Genomic DNA, 12,084 nt, shown 5'->3' on the forward strand with positions numbered 1-12,084 from the left:
AGCATCACAACCGTTACTCTTTACACTAAATAAAGTTAGAGATCGGCTTCAGAAACTGGCATTTCATCAGGACAGATTTTTTCTATATACCACAGAGAACTTCAACTGACCGGATTACAGCACTCAAACAATACACAGTATCTCTTTAGTCAGCCAGCCAAGATTAAGTGTCACTTACACAACAGAAGCCTCTTGTACTTTCTTCTATACTCTTTTGCTTGGTGAATTCACCAGTCTGCAAAAGCTTAGCTATGCTTCTACCTGGCTTTCTGCATGGCATGTATGCAAAAGCACTCTGCAGGAGCAGAGTGTCATGCATAGTACAGTACCTGGGCAAAGAAATCACACACAAAGGAAACAGAGCGCAAACTTCAAATTTCTTTCTTCAGAAATTACAGCACAAATGTTTCATTGCTTACTGTATGGGGAGGCAAGATAGGCAGATGGAATGTATGGACATGAAGCACGCCAAATGTAATTACTTTGTCTCCCAAACATCTAGGTGACAACTCCATGGAGACATACTCAAGGATGTTGTAGATTCATACTCAAGGATGTTTTGCTTTTGGAAAAGCCCAAATACACTGAGCAAATGCTGCATAACAGTCAAACAGACAATTTTTTTATATGCTAATGATTTAACACATAGGCATTTCACCAACAGCTGGAGAGTGCTAATCTCTTAAGGCTCCCCTTGTAGCTAGTCAGGATGCCAAGCAGCTGATAAGTTCATCCCATCCCATGATTTTCAAACTGCTGCCCTTGGTTGCCCAGTATTTTGAGGAACCTGTATCATGTACTACTAATCCAGCAAAAGAAATCCCCCACACTTTTACCTTCAAATATCACCTGCTGTACGCATTCTGGTTTAGCACTAGTCAAGTCTTGAGTTATGACCTCTTCTCCTACAAAAATTGTGATAGGCACATGCAAGCACTGGTGTGAAGAGTTTTGGATCAGCACAGCATACAGATTTTGAGATCCCCTTGGCAAGTTTTTTTTTTTCAGAAGAGAGGACACAATAGCACTAGCTGTAGTAACGAGCTACTTAATATGGACTCCACAACATTATATCTGTCATGCCAGACCTACTGAGACAGGAAAAATCTGGGGCAGCAGTTAGAAGCATTAATGACTTTATGTCTGGATTTTCACAGTACATCCTCAAAGGAAACACCACCATGTAGGTGTCTTCACTCACAGGAGCTGAGGGATGCAGTCTTAAGGAATAGATGGAACAAGGAGTTAAGCATTAGGATAATATCTTTCTCCAGTCATCATCACTCGCTTCAAGTGCAATATTGTGTAAGTCAGACTGATCCTCTAGACATTCTGCCTGTACAGTTTAGTCACATTGAGCTAAAAAGAGAAAAAGAAAAATCACTTTCAGCAATTAAATACACATCCGTAGTTTTGGGATTAAACTCCGTATTGCCCCTGCACTTCCAATGCCTTATCTGTAAAATGATTACATTAAATACTATTCAGCATTAATTTCTAAGGATAAGGCTATGACAGCTGTATTACCATACTATGCCAAAGGAATTTGAACCCACAAGTGGCTTTGCCAGGCAGCAAGCCAAGGCCAAGTGTCAGCAAGCATGTTTCCCTTCTAATAGCTGACATCGGCAGGAAACTGGTGTGAGAGGTTTGGCTGACTACAGCACCAAAATACACCGCCACAGGCACTATTCCATCGACCTCCTCTGCCCTCCACGTGGCTTTGTCTAAAGGTGGTTCTCATCCCTGGCAAGTGCAGTGAGTGCCTGTTCAGCAGCTGCAAGCATAATCACTTAGCAACCCTTGCTGCTACAGGGGTGTAGCAAAGGATAATTAAAGCAACCGATGTTTGCAAAGTGTTTGGGGACTGTTCAGTGGAAGTCATTATATAAATTTAATTACCCTTATTAACTTTTTTCTTTTATATATATAGTTCGATTTTTTTGTTTGTCTTGTGACTTGGATTGTAGAACTTCCCTTAGAAAAAGAAAAAAGAAGAAATAGAGAGAAAGACAGGACAGCAAGCGCTACCTCATCCTGTCATCTACTACCTTTGGAAGCCTACTGATCTGAGTAAATATGTTTTCATTGTATCATATATGACTGATAGGTGTGCTGAACTTTTACATTTCAAAGCTGAGTGGCAGGAATTCTAGTACATATTGCGCAAGAAACTGATGCAAAGCCCATAATTTTATGATAGTAAATGTTATAAATGATTATTATTATTAAACATGCATACCACAATACGGAGATGTCAGTCAAGTTCAAGGTTTATAGCACAATATACTGTACAAATAAGGCCTTCAATTTCCCTGTAAAATTCCTGAAGTCGTTTGAGAATTACCAAGGATTTCCAGCAAGTGTTTTCTTGATTTATTCTTTCAAATGTATGTTAGGAGTATTCTTTGGTCTGACTGCAGAAAATTTGCCAAACATGCTGTTACATGTATGGTAGGTTTTGTTTTTGTAGAAAAGCAAACTCTTTGAGCTCAGAATTAAAAAGCCAAACACTCCAAGGAATTTCTCATGCCACTTTAGAATACATATTTTATCTCAAGGAATATGTAATCCTATATGCAACATAAAGATACGTTATACTATTAAAAGTAATATTTTAACTAAATTTTAACAAATTACACATTTAACTTACTGAAATACACAATAACAAAATCTTTGTCAAAATGTTTTGACTTGGAGTAAATCTCTCCAGAAAGAAATAGTACTGCCAAAAATGTAATCATTTGCCGTTTGTTTTCTATTAAATAAATACACAATAACACAGAGACCAAATCTACACGGCAGAATAGTTATAGGAAATCCAAGTCAAAGAGGTGTAATTGCTATTTAGTTCTGATTGTGGTTAGTGGTTATTCTTAGGTCATTTGCCCTAAGAATCTTGATCTTAACTCAGATTCAGGGAAAAACCAGTCCACTGTAGATGTGAGTGTTCCTTTTTCCATGGACAGCTTGAATTTTTCAGTGCCAAAGAGCTGCCCTATGAGGGCATCATTGTAGAAGGGATGGCGTACAGCTTCGTAACCCAAACTCAGGAATGCGTTGCCCATGATCTGGGTTTGGGCTTCGATTCAGAGAGATGCTGAAACATGCACTTTTAAGCCCTGAAGTAGTTCAGATAATCTGCTACTCACTGGTCCAAGCCAGGAATTCAGTTAATTGCCTTACCAAACAGAGGCTTCACTGGGGGATGTACGTGATACGGGCTCCTCAGGAATAAACACATGAATTAGCAGGTCCTAGATTAGCTGTAACTACCTTGAGAGATGAAACACTTTTTTTAATGAGGAACTGACATAAATACCTAGAGAATATAAGAGGAACTAATCTTTCTGTGGCGCTTTCAGATAAGTGATGCTGATAATTTTCTATAAACCTGACTTCTATGTGTCTTCCAAAACACAACAATAAAATGTATTTTAGCAATTTTGAACAAAATAGTGTTTTGTTTATTGACTGAAATGCTAAGGAATGATTTTCCAGCCTGCAAAATTTACTCAGCACCACTTAGTTGAGTCTAGTTATAGTGCTAAAAGTATTGCCTTATGAAGCTACAGATTCTGCTGCCTTTGTCAGCAGCTTCGGGCCTCTGTGAAAGCAATCGATGGACTCAGTCTAAATGTCTGAGGGATGTGAGCCCTAATCACAAAAGTCACTGGCACATCTTCATCTCCTTTTGTAGGAAAAATGCTTTGGGTTTACAAAACCTGAGTGGCTCTGTGACATTAATGATCACCCTCCCATTCTGGTGTCATCCCTGGCATCTCTGATGAATATGGAAGAGCGCCTTTCAGGGGCAGCAACCAGATTGCCTTGTGAGAAATTAAAATAGGTTTGAAAAATCTATGAATCACCACAGAGAACATCACACACAACCCAGGAAATTTATTTTATAGTTATGTCAAAAATAAATGCTGATCTCATAAAAAGAAAACTATACACAAAAGAAATAATAGCCAGTCTAAATAGTTTATGTTCTTTGCCATAATTAGTATCTTACATTATTAGGAGAGACATCTTACTTGAATGACAGAAACAAATCCAACAGTGATCTTGAAAAGATTTATCCTGAAACAATACACTTAATATGCCTCCTTGTCTTTATCTTCATGTAGAAATGGCTGTGTAGATTCAGTAGCAAAGTGGCTAACAAGTGCTATAAATCACTTGACTTGCAGAAATAATGCAGCTTTCATTTCACTTAACACTGCTTGTGGATACAGATGCTTTCTGCAAATTTTAATTATTTGTAATATTTATTGAGAAACAGAACACTTGTTTTTCTACATAGTAAAATATACATGAACCACACGATGTAGTAAGCTGGCAGGCACAAATCAGTCCTTTGAAAACACATTTGTTGTTACTAATCTTGCTACTGATCCTCTTTCACACTGAAATAATCTTACCGACATCATCACTCCTGATTTACAACAGTATAAGTAAAAGTTAATCTTACCTTATTATTTCTGCTATATTGCAATAAACAAAAAAATACACATTGGCTTGAAATCATGGAACCATGAAATCATTGAGATTTTGCTACTGAGTTTATTAGGGTTGGATTTCATCCAATGCGCTATTAAACCTGTAAGTGTAAACCACAATCACAATTGCTGAATTACATTTGACAGCAGTTTAAAATTATTTTTCCCATTTACTACATGTGTAATCCAATATCATTGTCATGGAAGTTGATGAGCATTTTGAAAGTATAGAAATGGGGCTGGGTTTTCACTTAGATTAAACGTTCCTAGACTGCAAGATGAGCACCACCAGGAACAGACAAGCCCTTTCAAAGTGGACTACATCAAACACAGCCGGTTCGGTATTTCTCTGAAGAGACAGGAATGGCGCTTCAGCTGGCAAACATCCTTTGTACCTGTGTATACCAGGGCACAGAGGTGCCTCAGTGGCTGTCTTCTCTCAAGTGGAGTGTGACTCCTCCTCGTGCACACAGCATGGGGACATGTGCTGTTACTGCTGTCACAACAGTATTCAAATACAACTCTCAGGTTCATTGAGGGGCCTAAACAACAAAATCCAGGCATCCCAGACCTAGACAGAGAGGCGACAGAACAAATTTCCCCCTTCAGGTGTGGGCATTAAATGAAAGGGAAAAGAAACATTTTAAGTAATTAATTTTTCTGTTGATCCTATGCATCTCGGTAATTACCTCAGTTATGGCATATTGATTCCAACGTGTATCTGCTCCTACTTGAATCAATAGTGAAATTTCAATTCTTCAGTTAAAGTGGGACTGGGTCATAGAGGAGGAACTGAGTTGCATGTTTGAGAAGTGCTTGCAGTGCAGAATACATACAAGCTACAACAAATGTTACTGTATGAGCTCAGGGCCATCATAAAAAATCCCAAAACAAGTGAAAAACATCTGGAAACCAAGCAAGGCTAGAGTGCTTCAGATTTCAAGGGCTGGCTCCAGTGATTGTCCTCATTTCCAGCAAAGGAAGAATCTCTAAAACCAAAATGAACTTTTGAACCTGTATCCAGTGTTTGTTAGAAACCTTGAGCACTGTTGAAGTTCTGACAACCTGAAGCATGCAAGTCATGACTTTGAAAACCTGTTGGAGATAAATATGTAGAAAACAGGCTGAAGTCAAGGCAGAGCATCATACTTCTTCCTGCATGTCTGGCTATAAATCAAACAGCGAAGGGTGCATAGTTCTGAATGTAACTCAGTCTGAGGAGACACCACTGTGCTGCCCTCTTTGAAGATGGCTTTATGTAACTTGCCATCCAGCGATCCATTCAAGTGCCCTCCCTTCATTTTACAGATGACATCAGTGTAGGCACAAAAATTTTTGACGCTTGCCCAAGGTCACACTGTGACTCACTCAGAAAATTTCAGGGCTTCTGTACTTGTTGCCTTGTACCTGGAGGAGGCCAGGCTCTCTCAAGTGCTAAATCAAGTAAGTGTAAAATCATATGGCCGCGCTGAACTTTTTTTCACCTTTGATGAGTAATTCTCTTTCTGAGAGACCTCGAGAGTTCAGCTGGAAGTTAAAAGCTGTTCAGTTACCCGACATCATGTACTGGCGCAAGGCTGAACAACATGAATGGAAGGAAAATAGAGCAATGAGGAAAAATCTTGTGCAAAAATGCAAACACCGGTCAAAATTCTGACTTGGCGTGGTGGGACCAACACGCTACAGGAGCCATTGCACACTGGGGAAGCTGAACGTGAGCAGCACCAGCACGCGCGAACGCAGGGAGTGTTGGCGAACACAAAATACAAGGTGCAACACTCTGCAGAGACCGTTCCACGATTTTGTATTTTAAAAACGCCCATTGTTCGAGCCTGGTGATCAAACGGCACCTGCAGACCGCACCGAAACGCCCACTGTGCGAAGCGCCCGGGAGCCACGGCGGCGCCACGGCCCCCGCCCTGCGGCGGGCTCGGTGTGTGCGGGCCGGGATCCCCGGTGCGCCCCGGGCGGGCTGCGGCCGCCCACCTGCCCTCGCCGCCGGCGCGGCCCCGGGCAGCTCCCGCCACAGCGGGCGCGGGGTGTGTGCCGGGGCCGGTGCCGGTGCCGGTGCCGGTGCCGGTGCCGGGCGGTGGCGGACCATGGCGGTCCCGCGGGACGGTGACCCCCCCGGCCCCGCCCTGTCCCGCGGGGACCGCTTTCCTGACAGCGCAGGGCGCGGCGGCGGGCGGGAGGAGGCCGGGGCCCACCGCCTCCCGGCTGCCCCCAGCCCCACCGCACGCTGCCCGCGGCGGAGGCGCGGCCGCCGAGCGGGGCGGGGGCGGGGGCGCGGGCGGCGGCGGCGCACACAATGGCCGCGCCGGGAGGCGCTGGCAGGCCCGCGCCGGGCGGGGGGGCGGCAGGGCCACGCCGCCGCGGGCTCCCCCCGCCGGGCCGCACCTGGCCGCGGCGCACGGCGGCGGGGCAGGGGCGGGCAGGCCGCGGCGAGGGGCGAGGGGCGGGGGGCGGCTTCTCATTGGCCGGGCGGCGTCGCCCCGCGCGGCGGCGTCGCGCCGTGCCTGCGCGCCGGCCGGGAGCGGCCGCGGGGCTGTCGCCGCCTCACAGGTCGCGGAGCGGCCGGGGCGCCGCGGCAGGAGCAGCGGCGGCGACGGGTGAGGGGCGAGCGGGCGGCGCGGAGGCCGGCACCCGGCACCGGCAGCCCCTGCCCGGCGGCGGGGAGGGGAACCCCCGCCTCGCCCTCCCGCCCTCGGCCGGGGTCAGGTGCGGGGATGCCCGGGGGTTCCCGCCGCAGGCCCGGCGGCACGTCCCGGTTGACTGGGCAACGGAGCCGCGGAGGAATGCGGCGGGCGGCCGGCTGGGCGCCGGCGGCCGGCTGGGCGGCGGTGCGGCTTCCGCGGAAGGGGCGGGGGCGCGGGGCGCCGCTTTCTTCTCCCGCCGCCCGGGCAGGGGCAGGGAGGCGCCCCCGGCCCGCGGGTGCCGCTTCCCTCGGGGTGGGCAGGGGCGGGGGCGGCCCCGGCGGCGGGCGGAGCTGCCCGGCGTGGGCAGGGGCGTTCACGGCCGCGCTCCTCCGCAGGTCGCGCAGTCGAGCGCGGGGCGGCCCCGGCGGCTCCGGGGCGCTGGTGATGAGGGCGCCGAGCAGGGGCTGAAGCGGGCGGCGACCATGACGGTGTTCAGGCAGGAGAACCTGGAGGAGCACTACGAGACGGGCGAGGACCTGGGCAGGTGGGTGCGGGCCGGCGGGGGGGCGCTGCCGCTGAGCGCGGCGGGGCAAGGGATAGGGGCGGGCGCGGCTTCTACCCCTCGAAATGCCCCGCGTTGCCTTTCCGCCCGCTCTGGGGCGCCCGAAGCCGGGAGAGGGAGTTGGATCTTGGGAACGGTGCGTTTGGCTGTTTCATACGTATCTGAGGGGGCTGTGGAGCCGGGCAGCTCCCAGCCCTCGGCTTGGCGCCCTCCCGGGCGTGGTGCGGGCCGGGCTGCCGGCGCCGGGGCAGCTGCGGCAGCGTGGGGAGCGGGGCCGGCAGCGCGGCGGCGGACGTGGTGGGCTGCAGCACGGGAGTTTGCATTGTGTTGGCAGTGAAGGGCTCGCTGTGTATTGTGTGTTCGGTTTTACTTCAACAACACGATTTAAGAAGCGAGAGAAACTCTCGTGTTTCGTCAGTCGTGCAGCGGTGAAGTTCGCTGCCTGGGCATCGCCGTTGGAGCTGGAAGTCATATCCGGGGACGCGAGCGGAGCGCTGCAGGTGAAGCGCTGCCTGCTTGAACCTTGATTCTTGAATGCTGTGCAGTGATCTCCTCCGACCTCAAGCCTTGTCATGCCTTGTTTTTTCAGCGCTTTCCGTTTTTCAAAGCTTCTTTTACGTGCAAGGCCTTTTCATCACCTGTCCCCTTTCTTTTAAGGGGGAATCCAATTGCCTTTTAGCATAGCAGTATGGCAGAATCCATTTCTAGTGTTCATCTTGCCAATTTCAAAGCTTGGGATCAGTGTTTAATTGTCACAGGGCAGCGCGTGTAGGGTAGATGATCCCATGTCTGTCTACTTGTGTGTGCCTTTCCAGTGAAGGGTCCAGTAATAGCAAATGCAGTGAACAGGTCATTGGCATAGGAAGAACTTAGAAAAACAACACAGCTTCTTAAAAAAACAAAAACAAAACCAAAAAAATAACAACAAACCAACCAACCAAACAAAAAGCCCTAACATTATGAGAAAGTTCATTGGACTGTATTTAAAATAAACCTCACCCCATTTATATACAAGCTTGTTGCCATGAGTTCTACAGGTATGTGATGAATATGTGCTTTTATTTTCACATAGTGTTCTTTTTTCATACATCTAGAATGGCAGGCTGTGTTAGACAGCGAAGTCATATTAACTTACTGGTTATCATGGTAGAAAGACATGTTATCATGGTAAACCATAAGTTTAGGTTGAGTGGTCGATACTCTATTTGGATAGATAAAATGTTTGAATTTGATTTCCATGCTTTTTGCAAGAACACAAAGTGTACTGAAATTCAGGTTTAGGTTTCTGCACTCTTAAAATTATCCTTGTGCTTACAGACACTGATACATGATTTACTTTATAGAAGGAAACAAAGACACAGATCTTGAAATTATCTTATATTCATCTATCTTAATTTTCTTAAGGCCTTACGGGGAGATGATGATGTCAATGTGCTAGTTCAGAAAGTGTTGAGGTATATGTAACTTCTCTTGTATTTATTTTAAAAAGAAAGTGTCAAGTGTTTGGTCCCCCATACATATGTATGAAATAGAACAATTGCCCTTAGGCTAATTACGTAAGAAATGTTTAAATATACGGGGATTTTTCCAAACAGACATGCTTTCAAAGCCACATGTTAATGTTAAGCTCTACTCTAGTTTTTCCTTTAAAAAAAAAAAAAAAAAGGTAAAGAAAACTAAGGATCTCATCGTTTTTATCTACTTTTGTGGGACAATACCAGTGGATGGTAAAACATTGTGAAATGTTTGGCAGGGCTTTTGCTTTAAAAATTGAATGCGATTATTTAAAAGAGCCAAGGCTTTCACTTCAGCATCGCTTTGAGATACCAGGATTATTCCACTGTGAAGCATTGCCATAAAACCATAAGAGTAAGCAAATCTCGGGATAATTGTTGTATGGTTTAGTTCAGTGGTGTTTTAAACATCTTTTTAAACTGAATTTTCTAGGGTTGGTTGCAATATTCTCTTGTAAATCCCATCCGCTTCCATTCCTCCTTTACCTTTTAGGTAGGTTTCTCACTGTTACGTTTGCATATGAATGCAGTTGCAAATGTGAACCCTGAGGCTCAAAGCTCAGAAAGCAGTGAATATTAAAAACACCTCTGACTTTAAAATTTCTTGTGCTTGTATGGGAACCCACATTGTGATTAAATACTTGAGCTAAGCAATGATGAAATTTTAATTTGGAATAAGCAAAATTCCATTTTGCAATATCAAGGTGTTTCCTCCCTTCTTAGGGAAGAATTCTTTTATTTCCTCTTACTTAGCTGCAGTCATGCAGCAAACAAGGTGAATAAATGAACAGATGAGTTTTTATTAACAGAGGTGTGTTTGAATGAATGGAACCTGAAGTTCCTAGGCCAACCTGCCTTTTGAGAAAGCTCAGTGAAGATGCAAATACTCAAAACTTTAATCGCCACTATATTCCCTTGTAAATTATTTAGCAGTCTTCATTACCTTATAATAGTTCTGACAGTAACTGGAATAAAAATATCATTTGAATAAGAAAGTGATGTAAGAAAAGTATCTTGAAGAAAGTAAATAAGTTGTGTAAATGAAATTTTTGATAGAAACTCATACAGCAGGTTTAAACGCGGCTTGACATAAAGCCTAGAGTTGTTGGAAACAAGGAAAATGGATAATGGTTTGCCTGGCTTGAAATAAAAATGCACTTTCTAGTTTTCTGGCATTTCATAGTACCTTTGCAGAAAAAGTAATAAACAGTCCTCTCTCATTTTGCCAAAATATTTGAGTTCTGTTCCATTCTTTGGTTTGTTTTGATTTAAACCTGGGGAGAATAAAGAAAAGAGAAACTTGGGATTGTGAATGCTGACAGCATCACCCTTATTTGTCTTGCTTGTACATGATTTCTTCAACACGTTCATGGCTGTTGAAGTTGGCTTACCTTAGGCTTTTGTACCAAAACAGTCCTGTGAGACCTGTGGATCAGATGTTGTCATTAGCACAGAGCATGGAAGACTGAGCTCTTGATCATTGTGTATGTTGCATTGCATATACTTTTTTTCCATCATAGAAATTTGAAGTGATACTTGCATTGTTCAGATGCAGGCTACCTACAGATGTGTTAAGTAATCATCCAGCCGTGAAATTTCAAGAGGTGGTAGAGATTATCATGAAAGAGCAACAAATTTACTAAAGCTATTTTGTTAACTTTAATTCTGCCTGCAGTTGCGTGTGCATTTTAAATACCCAGCAACAGTGTCTTTACGTCAGTCTACCCAAAACATAGGAATTGGAGTTCATCAGTATTAAAAACCTCACCATGGTGAGCATGCAAATGAAGACCTTAAAACCAGATCAAACTAATAAATTTATTATTTTTTTACCCTCCTGTGACTGGCCTTCCTTGGGAGTTGCTGCAGTACTGTAAGAAATGCAGCATTGCTTAAATAATTACAGGGAGAGGTACCCAAATAAAGCTATGGTATACATGCGTGCTGTATCAAATTATGTGAATTGAAGAGACTTCCTGGTTTTACAAACAGCTCCATTCTCTTTCACCCCCCACACCCCCCTGTTTAGTTTTTTCTTTAAACTTTCATGTGCTTCCTGAAAGAGATGCAGATTACTGCAATAAAGGTTTGGACTTGGAAGAATGGTATTTGGATTGCACTATGGTTTGCAGTTTTTAGAATCTTGTCAATTCAAAATGTAGGAAGAGGTATCTAACAATTTTAAACTTCAAACTTGTTTGGACCTGTTGGACTCACTAGGCAAACATTTGCAACTTGTTTTATAAAAGCTATGATGAATCTCAGTGGTTCTGGTAACCAGTTTGTTTCTGCTTAGTAGCTTACTAAGCAGAGACACTAACAGTAAAAAGCAGTAAGCTAACCCTGCTATCTAAGGTATCTAATAGCTGTATCACTTGTGAGAGAAAAATGCATAGGCTAATATGCTGATAAGTGAGAAAGGGAGTTGTGCAAATGTGTATTTACAATCTGAAAAATGTTCTTTTGCCTTTGAGTGTTGCGTGAAAAGAAATAATTTTTTTATCTTCCCTCACCCTCTGTCCAGATGCTGGAAACTGATTTCTGTAGTCAGCAAGCTGCAAAGGCTGTCCGTCATCTATCCGCACGCCATAACTGTGACTACATTGCACTTCTGTGTTGGGAGGAAGCTAAAAACACCAAACAGAAAATACTTGGATGGCAACTAGAATTTGACCTGTGTGGCACTTTTCAGGCTTGGCAACCTAAAGTAATCTTGCTAACTAACCGACGTACTAAAATTATGCAAGTATTGACAAGCTCTGTTGTGAGATGTATAGGATGTGAAATTCCTTTGAGGTGATACTTCTTTCAGAGTGATCACTTTTAAAACCCATGCCAGTCATCTTTAATAATTGTTATAGTGTAAC

General features: G+C 44.6%; 1 protein-coding gene across 4 annotated transcripts in view; it reads left to right on the forward strand.

Moving 5' to 3' along the window:
- The first annotated feature begins 5,706 nt into the window (after positions 1-5,706).
- DAPK1 (death associated protein kinase 1) overlaps positions 5,707-12,084 on the forward strand; it is a 95,155-nt gene continuing 88,777 nt past the window's right edge. The window contains exons 1-2 of one of the 4 annotated variants that reach the window (XM_055698522.1): positions 5,707-6,275; positions 7,537-7,685. In XM_055698522.1, coding sequence (XP_055554497.1) covers positions 6,138-6,275; positions 7,537-7,685 — 287 coding nt within the window. In that variant the 5' untranslated portion in view covers positions 5,707-6,137. Of the gene's footprint in view, positions 6,276-6,961; positions 7,115-7,536; positions 7,686-12,084 lie in introns of those variants that run through there. The other 3 variants (XM_055698523.1, XM_055698524.1, XM_055698521.1) reach the window with 3 other exon arrangements.

The sequence above is a fragment of the Falco cherrug genome, chromosome Z, assembly GCF_023634085.1.
Source record: "Falco cherrug isolate bFalChe1 chromosome Z, bFalChe1.pri, whole genome shotgun sequence".
Classification (NCBI taxonomy): domain Eukaryota; kingdom Metazoa; phylum Chordata; class Aves; order Falconiformes; family Falconidae; genus Falco; species Falco cherrug.